Below are 17,977 nucleotides of genomic sequence, written 5' to 3'. Positions count from 1 at the left end.
GTCCAGTGGCTATTCCGGCCCGTTCATCCACAAAACGGTGAAAAGGTCGGTTTGGGTTGGGCAGAGAAAGGGGAGGAGAAGATATCAGAGCGTTACGGAGGGTGAGAAAGGCCTGTCGAACGGCGGAAGGAGAGGTGAGGGGTTCTTGAGGGGTTTCTTTAGCGGCTAGATATAAGGGTTTAGCGAGGAGAACAAAGTTAGGGATCCAGTGTCGGAAAAACCCTATAAGGCCCAAAAAGGAGAGAATTTGTTCCGCTGTTTCCGGAGGCTGGAGTTCACGGATAATCCAGGTGCGACCGGCTGTTAGACCTTTTGTGGTAGGGGTAAGGTGGAGCTCCAGGTAGGTTACAGAAGATACAGATAACTGAGCCTTGGCTGGGGAGACCCGATAACCGCGAGAGCCAAGGTAATTGAGGAGATCTGCAGTGTGTTGTCTTGAGAGGCTGAGAGATGGGCTACGAAGGAGGAGGTCATCTACATATTGAAGGAGTGTGCTGGGGGTAAGGGAGCAGGAAGTGAGGTCCCATGCCAGCGCCTGACCCAAGAGGTGAGGACTGTCGCGGAAGCCCTGGGGAAGAACTGTCCAGGTGAGCTGACTGGAAGTATGAGTATCCGGATCCGTCCAGGTAAAGGCGAAGAGGAAATAGGACTTGGGATGTAGGGGGATAGCAGAAAAGGCATCTTTGAGATCCAGAACCGTAAAGTGGGTTGTGGATGGGGGGATACGGGAGAGCAAGGTGTATGGGTTTGGTACTACTGGGTGGAGAGGAATTATGGCCTCATTGATTAGTCGGAGGTCCTGGACCAGGCGATAATCCCCAGAGGCCTTGCGGGCAGGCAGGATGGGGGTGTTGCAGGGAGAGTCAGTGGGGATAAGGAGCCCCTGGTTTAGGAGTCTGGTGATAATAGGTTGTAGGCCCCTAAGGAGAGTCTCAGAGATGGGAAATTGGGGCCTTGATGGAAATTTGGAGGGGTCCTTTAGGCGGATGAGGACGGGGGAATGGTGTGTTGCTATTATGGGCTTAGAAGTATCCCAGAGTTGGGGATTGATTGGGTTCAGTGTGATTGGAAGAGGGGGATAGGAGGGGGAGGGTTCTAGAGACAGGCTGAGAAGAGGAAGCAGGAGTTGGGAGGAGGGGACCTTAGGGTCAAGTTTAACCAGCTGGAGGGAGGCCCCTAAGTGGAAAAGGACATCTCGGCCTAGCAAGGGAACTGGGCAGGTTGGTATGACTAAGAAGGAATGAGTAAAAGGGAGTCCTTCGATATGACATGGGAGTGGACCGGTCTGGAGTGGGAAGGATGGTTTGCCATCAATACCCATGACCGAGATCTGGGAAGGAGAAACTGGCCCGGAATAAGTAGGCAGGACCGAATAGGTAGCCCCCGTGTCCACCAGAAATGAGATGGACTTACCCGCTACCTGTAGCGTTACCCTGGGCTCGGCGAGGGTGATGGGGGTCTTCGAGTCTGGGCGCCGTCAGTCGTCAGCCAATCCCAGCAGTTCGAGTGGTAATGCCTTTGGGTCGGCCTGCCCCCCGTGTGGAGACGCTGAGGGAGGGCCAGTCGTAGGGCAGTCACTCTTCCAGTGGCCCGTTAGCCCGCAGCTGGGACAGGGCTTAGAAGGAGGTCGGGGATTGGGACATTGGCGAGCCCAGTGGCCTTCTTTTCCGCATTTGAAGCAGGCCCCCGGCGGGGTTGCCTTTTGCGGACCCCGTGGATGCTGTGATCCATGGGAGATGGCCGGCCTTAGGGCGGCTACAAGAGCTTGGGTTTGGAGGGCCACCTTCTGGTGCATCCGAGCCTGTCGGCTGGATTCTGCCAAATCCTCACGGCCATTATAGACTTTAAAGGCCATCTTTACCAGATCTCGAATAGGGGTCTGAGGGCCGTCTTCTGCCCGTCTTAATTTCTTTCGGATGTCCGGGGCTGATTGGGTGATAAATTGGGTGGCTAGGACCGCTGCCCCTGCCGGGTTGTCGGGATCCAGCCGGGTGTAGAGAGTTAAGGCCTCTATAAGGCGATTGAGAAAGATAGCTGGATTTTCGTTAGATTCTTGGGTTATCTCTTTTAGTTTTTCAAAATTGACCACCTTATGAGCGGCAGCCTGCATGCCAGCCGGGAGGCATTGGATCATGAGGTCGCGTTTACGGTGGCCATCTTGGCCATCCTGAGAAGTCCAGCCTGGATCGGTGCCAGGTACGGCAGTGGCTCCGACAGGCATGGAGTTGTCGGTAAGGTGAACCTGATCTGCATGGTTTCGGGCAGCAGTGTGAATTCTTTCCCTCTCGTCAGGGGTTAAGGTAGAGGACAGAACCACAAAGATATCGTGCCAGGTTAGATCGTAAGCTTGAGATGGGTAGTGAAATTCTCTGATGTAGTGGGAGGAGTCGGCAGAGAAGGAGCCTAATGGTTTTTCAATTTGAGAGAGGTCCTGGAGAGAGAAAGGGACATGGACTCTGACCAGTCCTTCCGCTCCTGCTACCTCCTTCAGAGGGCAGAGGACATGTTTGTTTGGCAAGGAGGATTTGAGAGGTAGAACAATTGACACAAAGGGAGGGGCGGGAGCGCAAATACCAAAAAACCTTTACATAGGGGACCTCAGACCATTTGCCCGTCCTGCGGCAGTAATTATCTAGATCACGGAGGATGTTAAAATCGAAAGTCCCTTCAGGAAAATAGCGAGGGCTGTAAAATTGGCTAGGAGGCACCCCAGGGGCGTCTTAGAATCTGGTTTCAATTGTGAGGTTCCCATGACCCCCAGTCTGTCCCTGAGTGAATGGAGAGGGAGAGAGGCGTCCCTGGTCTCAGTCTCCAATTCACGGCAGGTCGGAGGGCGGTCAGGCGGTTGGGACGTCTCCACAGTTGCCCGAGGCCCGGAGAGAGGACGGAGAAGTCCCTGACGCGGCCGCGATTAAGGACAGGGAGTCCGGTGGGCAGGGACTCTGAGGGTCGGAGGGAACAAGGGAGGGGACTTACCCCGTTTTCTGCCGGATCGGGTGGATGAGTAGAGGTTCCCTGGTTGTCTCCTGGGGGAGGGGAGGAGCGGCCCGCGTGGTAACCCACGGGGCTTGGTACCCCTCCCGGGTTTCGGCACCAAATGTAAGGTCGGATCTTAACAAACGGCACCGCGAAACAGAGGAAAGCTGCTCCCGGGCGAGGTTCACTGGTCCGAGAGAAAGGGGTCAGAGAAGTCGCACCCGGGTGAGGGTTGGGCAAGATTTTATAGGGGAAGAAGGGAGAGGGGTGTGGTGAATCTGGGAGGGCGCAAGGTATTCCTTATTTGGTGATCTTTTCGGGTATCCTGGCAACATCCGGTGCCGGTTGCATCAGTCTTGGGACCGTTAGTCCCGCCCCTCGAAAGGCGGGAAGCCTGGGCCGGTTGGAAGGTCCCCAGGTCAGTTCCTGGAACTGGGTGGTCCGGAAAGTCTCGGTCTGATGCAAACCGTGAATCTGATTGTGTTCCCCTGCCTCGGGCCAGTTGGCCTTACCGTCGTCATCACACGGGAGGAACCGCGGGTGACCATTGACATGACAGGTAAGCTTGTCCAATTTCTGGTGGACACAGGAGCTACTTACTCTGTCCTGACTTCTCACGCTGGGCCCCTTGCCCCTGTAATCTGCTCTATTGTTGGGGTCGAAGGAAAGCCAAAACTAAAACCCCTCTAACTTGCACCTGGGGAAAAATTCTTGTAACTCCCAAGTTTCTTATCATGCCTGAATGCCCCAGCTCATTATTGGGAAGGGATTTTCTCTCAGCCTGTGGTCAACACTTAGTCTCTGAAAACCAAAGCCAAGGAATGTTTTTGGCTGGACTATGTATTACACAAGACATGGACAGCCCAACCCAAAATATTCCCCCCCAAATTAAAAAACTTATAGCTCTGCAGGTCTGGGATCAGGGAATCCCAGAGAAGGCAAAATTTGTCACTCCTATAAAAATCACCTTAAAGGAAACTAGAAACTTCCCTTCCAGGTGCCAATACCCTACAAAACCAGAGGCTCAACAAAGGCCTCCAACCCCTAATCTCAAAATTCATTAAATACAGGCTTTTGGTGCCATGCCAATCTCCCTGTAATACTCCAGCCCTACCTGGTCTTCTCCAGGAACCCTTATCTCCATCATCCTTTTAAAATGCAATTTCAGACTTTCCTGGTAGCACAGTGGTTAAGAATCTGCCTGCCAATGCAGGGGACACGGGTTCGATCCCTGTTCCAGGAAGATCCCACATGCCGCGGAGCAACTAAGCCCATGCACCACAACTACTGAGACTGCAACTACAGAAGCCCATGTGCCTAGAGCCCGTGCTCCGCAACAAGAGAAGCCACCGCAATGAGAAGCTCGTGCACCACAACGAAGAGTAGCTCCCGCTCGCCGTAACTAGAGAAAGCCCTCGAACAGCAACAAAGACCCAACGCAGACAAAAAAAATTTTTTAATAAAATAAAATAAAACGCAAACTTCAAAGAGGATAAAGCAATTTAGAACTTGACTTGTGAAGGATAAAGGACACTTAGAAATCCTAAGTGTCTTCTGTAAACATTAGTAAGAAGGGTTTAGCCATCTAGACAGGTGACGTTGATTTGTTCCATCTGCCAGAAGTCCAGTTTGAATCCAACCCCTTGTAACTGATGGGTTTTACGTTGTACCTGACAGAGCTGAAATTTTGAAATGGGATCTATGAAGTCTCGGTCTGTGTGCTCGTATACATCTATGTGTGTTGTAGGTGCATGGTACTACCAGAATTAATTCATAAAAGAGTTCTATTTAATTGGCTTAAAGGAAATTAAGTGCTTGTAGCTTATATAAATACTCAGAAATATGATCTGGCCAGAACGAATTTCAGGTTTATGTCATCTGGAAAATATTCAATACTAAATTAGTATCTGGCATTGAAGATGGCTTAAGCTTGTTGGTGTAATTAATATAGACATGTCTTTCGAGTCATCAATGTTAAGTATAATATTTCTGTTGTACCTAGGTTTACTAGAGGTGAAATAAGACCTCATTCTATCTGTTAAAATTTGTCAACGAGGAAAGTAACTCGATGTGAAAAAAACTTTTAAGGAAAGTAAGGTGTGTGTTTTTAGTAAAGAAGGTATGAGGAATGGAATTGCATTTTATTAAGGGAAAAGAAAGTAAGTCTGGATGGTTTTGGAAGGAAAAAAATAAAGGGGTGGATACAGAAAGTGATGGAAGTTTTGTGGAAAGTGAACCCTGAGAAAAGAGTTTTGTGCATGGTCAGGATTGACTAGGTTTAGAATAAATTTAATTGAGTAAATGAATTTTAAATGTAAGCTGGTGCAAAACCTGAATTTGGCCTTTCTCTGTTAAAAGGACAAGTTTTCTTAAAATGTTAAACTGCCTTTGGTAACAGGTTTTAAGTTCTTTACCTTTTAAGTGATCTGCTATGTATTTGCCTTTAAAATCTTTTATTGTGGGGCTTCCCTGGTGGTGCTGTGGTTAAAAATCCGCCTGCCATTGCAGGGAACATGGGTTCGAGCCCTGGTCCGGGAGGATCCCAATGCAGCCAAAAATAAAATAAATTAAACAAAACAAAGCAAAACCAAAAAAATCCCAACAACAAAAAAACTAACCATGCCCTATTTCGAAGTCTCTTGCATTCGGTGGCCCACACTCTGTCTGTGGAGCGTGTTTCTCTCTAAATAAATCTGATTCTCACCTATCACTTCATCTCCAAATTCTTTCATGACAAAGAAAGAACCTGAAATTCACCAGGAACACTAGGTGCAGTGAAAGTATTATACTCAATAATGATGACTCTGAAGACAGGTCTGTATTAATTAGATCAACAAGCTTAAGCCACCTTCAATACCAGATATCAGTTTGATGCTGAATATTTTCTAGGTTACATGAGCCCAAAATTCATCCTGGCCACTTTTGTATTCCTGAGCATATAAGTACTTAGTTTTGTTTTTCTTTTTTAGTCAATTAAGTAGAGTTCTTTTACGAATTAATTTTGGTGATACCATACATCTACAACACACATAGACACATACAAACACACCAACAGACCTCATAGTTCTCACTTCAAAATTTCAGCCCTGAGTCAGGTACAGCAACGTAAAACCCATCAGTTTACAAAAGAGATTGGATTAAAATTGGGTTTCTGGCAGATGGAACAAATCAAGCTCGCTTGTCTAGACGGCTCAATCTTTTTACTAATATTTACAGAAAAGACACTTAGGATTTCTATTTATACCTTGCCCTCTTTTAAAAGGATGGCAGAGATAAGGGTTCCTGACAAGACCAGATAGGACATTTGCATCTCAAAGATACAGGCAGTTTCTCCTAGGATGACTTTCTAAGATAAGTAAGGAAGGTTTGGGGAGCGGTAAAAGGATTGGTGGGTTTTGGATTATTTTTGGAGCCACACCTCTGGTCCTGTAAAGACTAGATTTGTAAAGCAAGGACAGTATTTTTTCTTTTTTTCAAAGAATTGGGTGGCTACCTCAACGATATGGAAGGGCTGACGTACCCATTTACCTATGTTGGAATGTTTTACTTCTAGCTGCTGTGATTCTTCCGCAATAAGAATGCAGAAAAAAGCATCTCTTAAGTCTATGACTGAGAACCAGCCGTATTCTCCCGGAATAGTTGTGAGCAGAGTGTATGGATTAGGTACCACAGGGTGTGTCTTGGACTATTTCATTAATAGCCCTCAAATCTTGGACAAAGCGATACTCTGCTGAGTTTGGCCTTTTTTTTTTTTTTTTTTTTTTTGCGGTACGCGGGCCTCTCACTGTTGTGGCCTCTCCCGTTGTGGAGCACAGGCTCCGGACGTGCAACAGGCTCCGGACGTGCAGGCTCAGCGACCATGGCTCACGGGCCCAGCCGCTCCGCGGCATGTGGGATCCTCCCGGACCGGGGCACGAACCCGTGTCCCCTGCATCGGCAGGCGGACTCTCAACCAGTGCGCCACAAGGGAAGCCCGAGTTTGGCCTTTTGACTGGGAGGATAGGGGTGTTATATGGGGGGACCTGCCAGGTTTAATCAGTCCTGCTTTCGAAAACTTTTCCAGAATTGGCTAAATTCCCTTTTGGGCCTCTTGTCTCGGTATATTATTTTAGATTAGGTGTCCCAGCATCCCTTTTGCAAAGGAGATCTCATCCCCAAAGGGGTATTGGACATCTGGCATATATAAGAAGCTATGTTTCAGGGTGAGGTCCCCTAGTTGGCATTCTAGAGGTTGTAAGAACAAACAGGTTTGTACTTCTCCAGAAACTCCCATGACCACGATAGACTGAGATGTTTTCTGTGCAACCTTAGTATTTACCACAGAATATGTGGCACCCGTATCTACTAGAAAGTCAACCAACTTGTTCCCCACTTGTCAAAGTTACCCGGGCCTCCAGTGGGGAAATTAGAATCGGATGCCTCAAGTCCAAGGGAGTCCCCCGGCCTCTTCATTCAGTATCAGTGTTCCTCTCTTTCCACCATGTGAGAGGCTCCTGTCTCCTTTTTATTATTCTCCTTCTTATTCTTTAGTCTCGGGCAATCTTTTCTCCAATGCCCTTCCTCCTTGAAGTAAGCACATTTTCCCTTCCCCAATGGTTGCTTACCGTCCTTTAGGTTACTCGCTTTCCAGGAATCCAATGCCGCTGCCAGAAAGCTGCCGTTCAGTTTGCACCTTCTTGCTTCTGTCGTCATTCCCTGTTGTTGAACACTTTAAAAGCAACATGTACTAATTGAGAAGGGTTCATTCCACATACACCATCTAACTTCTGTAATTTTCTTATATATGGGGCGCTTTGTCCAATGAAGGCCCCTTACGTCCTCAGGGTCTGTATCTGTGTAGTGCCTATAACCTTGATAAATCTTTTCTAGAAACTCCGATGGATCCTCATTGGGTTTTTGTTTTATCTCCTGAATTTTGTTAAAGCTCTTTTGTCTAGGTCTGCCCTTGGGTTTCCTTTCGACCGCTGCACTATAAGGGTGCAGCCCTCTGACTCCTTTCCTCCTGATGCAATAGCATAAATGCTTCTACATATGGAATCTCGTCTCTTTCCCCTGGTCTTTTGCAAAACACTTCTAATTGCGAGATCGTACAGTAATTGAGTGGGCCATTCAGGAGCCATCTGTCCTCTGATCCTAACATATATTGGGTCCACACCCCATTACAATAGTATATCACCTCTTTCTTAGTCATAGGCTCATGGCTATGTTTTGCCCATTTATCTAATATACGCCCCAAAGGGCTCTCCTTTGGGATAGATGGAATATTTCCCATTTTTTAATAAGTTTGATAACACCAAAACACGCAAACAAATTCCAACATCGATGCAGGCAAATGAACAGGTTCCCAAATCAGGTAGAGTCCAAGAACAATTCCCCTCTCCAACAGGGTAGCCCAACCAAATGCAAAACAAATTGAGGGGGGAATTTGTTCACAGTAGTACGAGAGCTACATACTCTGCAAAGAGCGAGTCTCTCAGAAGTTTGTTGATTCCTTGCTCCAACTGCCAAGTGCTGGGGTAGCCGGTGCCTCTTCAGGGAATTTTGAAGGGAAGATCCTCAGGAGAAATAGTCCCAGAAGCTGCTAGGGCCTTGTCTCAAAATTCCTAACCGGGGTCGGCTAGCCATGATCAGCAAGGCTCTTGGCTGGCTAAGCCAAATTTGTTACCGAGCCCAAGCTCACTCTGCTCGCCACATGACAGGCCAATAAATTGGAGATGAGGTGTTGAGGAAAGGAATAGTGACTTTAGCCAGCATCCAAGAAGATAGCAGACTAGGTCCTAGAGTACCATCTTATCAGGGTCTGGATGCTAGTTTCTTTTATAGAACACAGAGGGGGAGAAGGTGAGGAAGTAAAGTAAGAAAGGCCATAAGTCTTGCAAAACACCTGGTTTGGCCAGCCTGGGGAGGGGGCTGTGTTAATTTCTTCTTTCTTGCAGCCATTCACGGGTGGACAGGGTCAGAATTTCTCCCTGTGAGCTGAACAAAGGCACTTTAGTTTATCATTCAGGCAGAGGGACAGGGTTCCCAGAGGCAGGCTATTATGTATGCTTATAGCTACAGACAGATAGTAACAAAAGCAATAGAGAGCAAAGGTTAAAGTAAAAGAAACAGATCCAACATGGAGTCAGATTTTGTTCTTCCCTGTTACAAAATGTATAAATCAACTGTGAATGGCCTGGAAGTAAAATTATTTACTATATTTTACTATGTAGGGACATTTTTTATTGATTTCTCCATTAACCAAGAAATAAAGTATAAAATTATCTTCCCATTTTCTTTGGAAAATTAATAAATTATTAACATATTCTTGAAAGTTCTACATAGCCAGTGCTTTAAGAGTCAAGTTCTCCATCCCAATAATATAACTTATATTGTCACCTCATTATTTACATTTCAGCTTTTCATATTTTCTCATCTTTCATTTTATTTGTAAGTACATGTTTCCTCCAGGGAACTCCAGCTTCATGTACACAGAATTCCGTTATGTCTGATGTCCTGCTTTATTTCCAAGACACAGAATGTTTCCCCATACATAGAATGCACTCAAAAGTATTTATGGATGAAAAAGGATAAATGGATTTTCCTAATATCCTTTTACAATGTCGTTTCATCTTTGCTCTCCAACCGTGTGTGAGGGTTATAATTTTATATCAGTCTGGAAAATCCAATCCAATTGAACAGGGTGTGTGGCTCACAGACTGAAGCCCTATTAGAGTCTAGTTAGGGTGTGTCCCTGGAATGTAGCCAGATTAGGATTCCAGTAAAAGGAAAGTCAAACAGAAGAGACATTTGTCCCCAGAAGAAAAACAGAACAGGAGCAGTTTGGGATGGTGGAGGAAGAAGAATTGGCTGCTTGCGGTGGAACTTGCCTCTGAATCTATTTTAGCTTCACTAGCTCCTCTGATTTTGGGTTCTGGTAAATTCTCCAAACAGTGAGTTGTGAGATGGCTTCATTCCCTTAAAATTGTCTAAGTCATTTCTGTCTTTAGACTTTTGTCCTATCAAAGCATCTTCTTATGGTCTTTAAATTTTATTGTGCCAAGATTTATTTTATCACTCTCATAATTCTAGATTTGACTATTTGTGTCTTTTTTGGTCCCAACAATACGGTCACTACCAGCCACATGTGGCTATAAAATTTAAATTAATAAAATTAAATAGCTATATTTCACTACCTCTGTAGTGTTACTTAAATTTCAAGTATTCCATAACCACACATGTGTGGCAGTTACTGTATCGTACTATGCAAATACAGAGCACTTCCTTCACCTTGCAAAGTTCTATTGGCACGTTGATCTGTATCTTATGTGTTATTTTTTGTTGTAAATACTTCATTTCCTGCCTTTCTGGATTAATTTCCTTTTATGGGTTTCATCAAGCGATTTTCTTCATTTGTTTATTACATGTCTTGAGATAGATATTTTAAAATAAGTATCTCAAGATAAAATAAATCTCTTGAGGTATTTATTTTAATTATTAAAAAAATTAATAAATATTAACCTTTGATTCTTATTACTTGAGAGATGGAGTTGCACAGGGATTCCTAGGTATATTGGTTCTTTCTGCTTAGAGGGATGCCCTGTTGCACATGCCTGGGGATTTCTTGCATAACAGACAGGGGCTTACATATTCCTATCTATCTATAGAGTAAATAACCTGAGAGGAAAAAATAACCGTCCATTTCACTCTGAATGTGCCTTGATGTCAAAACCAAACATAATCCACGGCCAAGTCTGAATTCGTTTTCCTAGATCTTCCTTCCCTCCTTGAACACTCCCATGTTCTCTGGCTAATCCAAATCCCACACAGTATTTCCTGGGGGTCCCTAAGGCATAGTGAATTGTCCTGGGTAAATGAGTTAGTTGGTCATAATATGTAGTTTATCTGTGGGTGCATGAGGCAAGAGAACGATCTGAGGAGTTGCAGAGTGTTTCCCTGCAGGAGGAAACCACCGTCTACATGTGGCATGAGTCACGATTCCCGAGAGTTTGAATTAAGGAGGACATTGAATCATTCTGGATACCCCAGGCCGCTGAACACACAAAACTCAAGGCTTATCATGGCTTATTTGTAAGAGATCTGTAGTTTGACCTTCTTTATTAGCATCCACGTCCTTCTAACGTGCATCTAACATCCTCCTAACATGTTACCCTGCAACGAAGATTCTTAGAGCGCATCAATTATTTTGGTTTGAGGGGCTGGGGGTCACGCCCAGGTGACAGTTTGGGGCTCCATTTCAGGTGGGTCTAGAAATTCTGCACAGGACTGGAGTCTCATGGCTTCTTCTCCATCCTCAGATTTACCTGCTCAGTGCTTAGATTGCCTGTGAGTGAAATCCCGAGAAAGACTCCTGGCGGCTAAGTTGTTGACAATGGAGCCTCTGGTGAGTAGCGACGCCTCCTTCTCCCGAAGCTACACCCCGAGTGCCATTAGATGGATGAGTTTTTCAAACTGACTCGTATGTTCTAAGTGTAGTCAGGCAGTGTTCAGTCATCTGAGCTCAGATTACTTTGCTCTAGGACTCTGGGATAGTTATCACGGGTCAGGATTAATCAGAAACTAATCTCGTTCTTTAATTAAACTTATGAGAGCCGGCACTAGTCATATGTATTTACAGAAGAGATAAGAAAACTTCTTTTAACTCGTTCAACCCTTGTCCTGATTGGCAAACAAAGATTAACTTGTTGACCGTTTTTGGATGTGCTAGGCTTAGGAGTTGGTGATGGCAGGTAGCGGAGCTGAGGAAGGAGCAGACCTTCCAGTCCCTGGAGAGTCAGAGGTTACAGCCTGTGATGTAACGAATCCAGTGTTACACCACCTGGTGTGAGGCTGTTCAGTGTTGACAAGAGCAGAACACAGGTTTAGAACTAAAGGGGAATCATTTTACTTTTTCTCTATTTGAAACCTTTCACAATTGTTCAGTATATATGCACTACTGAAGAGTTCTGAAAAAGTCACCAAGCTATCATTAGCATTCCTCCCCCAAATCACACATTTTATATACCTGTTAGTAATTAACCGTTTATTCATATTTGGTAACTGGAAGGAATATGTAGGGAGGAGTATTTTCTTAATTTTTCTAAAAAGAAAGGAGAAAGACTAGAGTAGGTAGAATAAAATTAGGTTCTTTTATAGATTTTTTAAAAACTGGAGAAAACAAAACCAATAACTAGGCTTCTTTCATCCTTCAGCATGGAGACAAGATTAGATTACAAGAGAAACCGTGATAACTAAGGTCTAAGTCCCTGAGAATGTAGAGAGTGGGAGTCCTCCCATCACAGCGATGGTCAGACTAGGTCTGTCCTTCACTCCAGCTACCCGAGTCCCCGGCTTATGCTTCTGAACCATCTGACCTCAGAGTTTGTTATGAACACCCGTGTCCTATAGCATTAAGAGGAAACACCTCCTGGTACCTAGTTCTGTATGAATCTTGTTCACTTCTGAGGAATGCTAGGCATTCCTTCGTAGGTCTTGATTGATAGAATAATATATTTCTTGTAGGTTTGCTAGACAGAAACCACTTAATAGAAAAATACTTTGGATGTTTTAAAGCTCATAACAAGTTATTAAAGCAGTTCATATTTGGGGAATGAAAGGTTCCCCTAGGCAAATAACTTAAGACAAAAGTCATGTTTTCAAAGTAGCCCATCATGGTTATTGTTTGTCTTGTCATGAATCTGTAGAGTTCCTTGAAATTATTAGGGAACAGAAATTGAGTTATAAATTTGCAAGTGAGTATTTTATAATCAACTGTCTGGAAGTCCTAATTCCCAGGTTATTAAAAAAAAATGTCCATGTCGTATTATAACACACTTCAAGTGATATTTCTGTAAAATAAAGCTTCATGACGTCAGAGTGTGTAGGTTTCTGTGAATGTACCTGAAAGGCAGACACCAGCTCAGCGCTGGCAGAGAACCGAGGGGAACCCCACACAGAGCGTGATCCTTTATCCACCCAGACCCCATCACCTCCTCATCTCAACCCTCCCACCCTGGACAGTGGTAGGGACTGCTCTGTCTAAACCAGAACATCCCTGATGTTTTAGGAATCAGTGACGTTGGAAGATGTAGCGATCAACTTCACCCAGGAAGAGTGGGCCCTGCTGGACACATCCCAGAAAACCCTGTTCAGAAACGTGATGCTGGAAAATATCACCCACCTGGTCTCCGTAGGTGAGTCTGTCAACACGGATGTACGTGCACGTGTGTTCACTGCATTCATTCACTCACCGAACAGGCATTTAGATCAGCTTCCCCGTGTCCCACTCCAAGTCCTTCCTGCTTCTTTGATAGTCCTCATAACTACTTAAAACGAAGATGTTTCTTTTCACGGCACTTTGCATTACTACACTGGAAAGTAATCTTGGCCACATTTCATACCTTTGTTGCTACTCAGTGTTTACACTCAGAACAGAACTGGGGATTCAATGGACATTTTAATGCATAAGTAAATGGATCAAATATTTTAAAAATGATTCTTCTGTTCTAGTCACTCCATGAAGGCTTGAGACCAGAGTCGTGTATATGACATAATTTTGATGATTCCTGTAAGGCGTATCCTTACTGGCTCCTGTTTGAAAGTGATATTCAGCCTACTGTAGAGTCTTTTAATCTTTCCCATTTGGAAAACACTGAGGATTCTGTAATCTCTCTTTGAACTTGTGCACAGGCATCAGCCGCTAGAGGGTCTCACTGTGTTTGCTGCTGCTCTGGATTTCCTCCTGGTCTGCTGAAGGACCTTCACTGTTTTGTCTGTTGAAGATGTTGTTGCCGGCACTGACCTTCAATTATCTTTGTATTTTCCTCTTGCCCTTACCCTGGACTTGAGCACAGCAAAGGGTAATTAGCCCAGACTCAAAATCCAACACTTTTTTTCTTTTTCATATCAAACAGGGTATCAGATCAGCAAATCAGATGTGATTTCCCAGCTCGAACAAGGAAAAGAGCTGTGGAGTGAAGCAACAGGATGCCTCCAAAGCCAGAGTCCAGGTAAGAATCAGGGGCCTGTGCTTCACTGAAAAAGAGTTTCAGTCAGTGTGTTAAGTCCTTGGAAACACCAAATGAAAGTTTTATGAAGTGAGCGATATGTTCTAAACTGGAAGTGGGGACATTGGGCTGAAATTCTTCATGTTGTTATCATTCCTTGCATCTAGCAATGAAAATTCATATTACTTCCTGCCATTTTCTATTCTTTAGGGAAAAGGGTGCTTGTGGACTCACTGCAGTTAAACTTTCACATAGTGATTCTTGTTCTGATCGCCCCATTTAATGTGTTTTCCATCATTTGCTGACCCAATGTCTCTCCACCACATGACATTTTTTTTTTTTTTTTTTTTTTTTTTTTTTTTTTTTTTATGCGTTACGCGGGCCTCTCACTGTTGTGGCCTCTCCCGTTGCGGAGGACAGGCTCCGGACGCGCAGGCTCAGCGGCCATGGCTCACGGGCCCAGCCGCTCCGCGGCATGTGGGATCTTCCCAGACCGGGGCACGAACCCGTGTCCCCTGCATCGGCAGGCGGACTCTCAACCACTGCGCCACCAGGGAAGCCCCACATGACATTTTTATATTTTAATCCTCTTTTTTTCTAATAGACAATGACTTTTAAAGTATTTCTACTACCTTGAGTATTTCTTTATTATACATTGTTTCTCCAACTAAGTGCCAACTTTTGAAAGATACTCACATGGACGTTGGTTTTTGTTTACATTTCTGTTTCCCTAATGCCATTCTAAAATCTATATTTTTTCCATTTCTTTAGATGGTGAAAGTCTGCTTAGACAAGAAATGATATTCACGCAAAGTGTCTACAGGAAGCACATATCTGCCACCATGCCAATGGTAAGTTTCATGGGTAGAACAACAGTCATCTAAATGAAGGACCTGGCAGTGATATAAGTTGGCAATTGAGCACAATTGCTAGTATGTAATTAAGTGGAGATTGAGCTCTTTCTGGGAATATTTTTGGATAGGCTGAAATCAGTTAAGAAATTAATATGAACTCAAAACGACAACATGAGACCTAAGAAAAAAAGGCCGTTGCACAAACGTTGCTCATCTCATAGTCTTTACAACAGACTGAAGTCTTCAAAATTAACCTGATATCTGGGTTGGGAAACTATAAAAGAGAACGTTTGTGCCTGCAAGGGAGTAACACAACATGTGCATGCAACTGACACTGGAAACATTTTAACAGGAGACTACAACTGACTGATGCTATAGGGTGTAAATGTAGAGGAATGAGTGTCTGCATAGATGTGGACAAACCAGTAACAGCCTCCTATCTCTTTCCCAAAGCAGGTTTCTCACACACAAGAGGATCCTGTTGGATGGACTGATTTGAGTGATGAATTTACTCCTAGATCTTCACCTCAACATTCACCAATTCCCTTAAGAAGGAAAAGTAATGTCAGCAAACAGCATGGAAAATCACTTAGTCAAGGGTCATTCCTTGACGGACAGGATCACATTCACACTAGAGCTAAATCGTTTGAATGTCCTCTATGTGGGAAAGCCTTTAGTACTTGCTTTAGGCTCAGCCAACACAAGATGATTCACACTGAAGAGAAACCATATAAATGTCATGTGTGTGGGAAAGTCTTCAGTCAAATTCCCCTCGTGAAACGACATGAGAAAACTCACACAGGAGAGAAGCCATATAAATGCTGTCTATGTAAGAAAACTTTCAGTCAAATCTCTTACCTTAGAAGACATGAGGAAATCCATCCCAGAGAGAAGCCCTATGAATGTCATCTGTGTGGGAAAACCTTTAGTCAACGTTCTGGACTTCGCACACACAACAAAATCCACACTGGAGAGAAACCACATGTATGTCTTCTGTGTGGGAAGGCCTTCACTCAAGCTTCTGAACTGACTCGGCACAAAAGGACCCACACAGGAGAGAAACCCTATGAATGTCAGCGGTGTGGGAATGCCTTCAGTCAGCATGCAAACCTGAGAAGACATGAGAGAACCCACACTGGAGAGAGGCCCTATGAATGTCAGTGGTGTGGGAAATGCTTCGGTCGTGACTCTTCCCTGAGACGACATGAGGGAAGCCAGCACTGGAGAGAAAGTCAGGAGGGCCCTCAGTAGACGTTCTGACCTGAGATGACATGGCGTCATACATGTGAGGAATGTGGATGAAACACCAGCATACTTTTAGCATTTAACCACACCAAGGTTCACACCCACTAAAGAAACTCTGTCTGTAATCAATATGGACACTCGTTCAGGCATCACACTCCTCAGTCCAGACAGGCATCACCTGTGGATGTGGATCCATACGTGCGTGCCCTCTCTCTGTGGCAAAGCCTTTAATCATTGGCCTAATTTTAGGTAACTTAGTAGAACTCACTCTATAAATACAATATGGGTGTTTTCAGCAACAGTTCCCCACTCTAAAGACCCTAGAGCAGTGGTCCCCAACATTTTTGGCACCAGGGACTGGTTTTGTAGAAGACAATTTTTCCACAGGCTGGGGGGGTGTGGGGTGGCATGGGGAATGGTCCAGGCGGTAATGCGAGTGATGGGGGGCAGCAGATGAAGCTTGGCTCTCTCTCCTGCCACTCACCTCCTGCTGTGCGGCCGCGTACCTGACAGGCTGTGGACCAGGTGTTGGGGACCCCTGCCCTAGAGACTTGAGCAGAGGATAACCAACCCCTAGTTCTTTTTTGATAATTATTCTTCAACACGGGCCAACTCCAGGTGGAGAACAACTAAGACTGTAATGACTGTTAACAAACATTCAGCTGATCACCAGGCTTGATGTGCACAAGAAACTCCTCCAAGAAATAAACACTAAAACAAGAACGAAGATGTAAACTCTTGAGAAATACCCAAGTATGTTGAGCAACACCAAAGCATACTTATAAATAATTCATCCTGAAGAAGTGAGTCAATGTAAAGTCATGAGAAATTCTTTCTTCATAGAGCAACCTCTCTGGAACACGTGTGCTCAGACTGTACAACACACCCTCAGTGTCGTGAAGGAAGGGAAGTCTTCAGTGATCACTTATTTCTTAGTCAACATTAAATTCTCACACTGAGGATGTAGCAATCCTAAATATCAAAGTGGAACTACAGCTAGATTTCGTATCAGAAAAAACTGACCCTCTGAGTGGGAGGGGGAGCCTCTTAAAGAATCCTTTAACACACATTCAGGCAAATTGTGATTTGTGGAAATACCTCTTCATGAAAATGTAGCATAAAATGGAGAGTGAAGTGATCTAGCAATACAGAATGTAGAGTTTGGAAGAAATTAAAATTTGTGTATAGAATAATAGTTGCAAATATTCAAACAATAAAGTCTGTGGCTAAAGGAGCCAAGTGTTGGTATCTGGTTTTCTTTGTGCCCCTGTAAACACAGGGATTCAGATCTGCACTCCTGGAAAGTGGGCAGAGACTCAGCCCCACTCTCTGAGTGTCCCCTTTCTCCACAGCTCTTTCCACACAACTCACCTCCACTCATTTCAACATCCCTCAACCCCATCTACCCTTTGAGGCCCTGGTAGTGACATAGCTCTGATCTTCAGCTCCACTGGCCAGGTTTCCCAGAATGTCACCAACCTGGTCAGGCAAGGTCATGAGGAAGTCTCAAAGACATCTATCTAGTCCTACACTTTTTGAGGCCCCTCAACATATTTCTGCAGATGGAAACCACCGGGGGCTAAAGAGACAGGCATCTCTGCCCTCCCAGACCTCAGAAATATCTTTTGTTATTTTCTCCCAAAACCTCTGAATTGAGCTAAGTGGATGAAGAGTTCCTTTCAGGATCGTACTGTCTATCTTATTCAGCTGATTTCTGAATTATGCACCCAGCAGTCTCACTAAAGAGGAACCCAGCCTCGCTACCCCCACATAAGCTCATGGAATAAGCCTCCAGGAATATAAAATGCCTAAAACTATCAGCCATCATGTAAGCCCGTTTTTAAAATAATTAGTGCAATGTACTTTTCCCCAAGAAAAAAATGAATGTTCTCACAAAGCAGATCTCCCCACTTTGTC

At 44.7% G+C, this 17,977-nt stretch overlaps 1 protein-coding gene across 1 annotated transcript; it reads left to right on the top strand.

Moving 5' to 3' along the window:
• Positions 1-2,092: 2,092 nt before the first annotated feature.
• On the top strand, positions 2,093-16,066 carry LOC136141740 (zinc finger protein 705A-like). The gene is made up of 7 exons (XM_065899864.1): positions 2,093-2,231; positions 3,479-3,535; positions 6,061-6,071; positions 13,022-13,148; positions 13,869-13,964; positions 14,733-14,812; positions 15,434-16,066. Exons 1-7 carry the CDS (start codon positions 2,093-2,095, stop codon positions 16,064-16,066), a joined length of 1,143 nt encoding a protein of 380 aa, XP_065755936.1.
• Positions 16,067-17,977: the final 1,911 nt, after the last annotated feature.

Source organism: Phocoena phocoena, chromosome 21 (assembly GCF_963924675.1).
Source record: "Phocoena phocoena chromosome 21, mPhoPho1.1, whole genome shotgun sequence".
NCBI classification, from domain to species: Eukaryota; Metazoa; Chordata; class Mammalia; order Artiodactyla; family Phocoenidae; genus Phocoena; species Phocoena phocoena.
The sequence above is the reverse complement of the archived record's forward strand: the minus strand, read 5'-3'. Positions and strand labels throughout refer to the sequence as shown.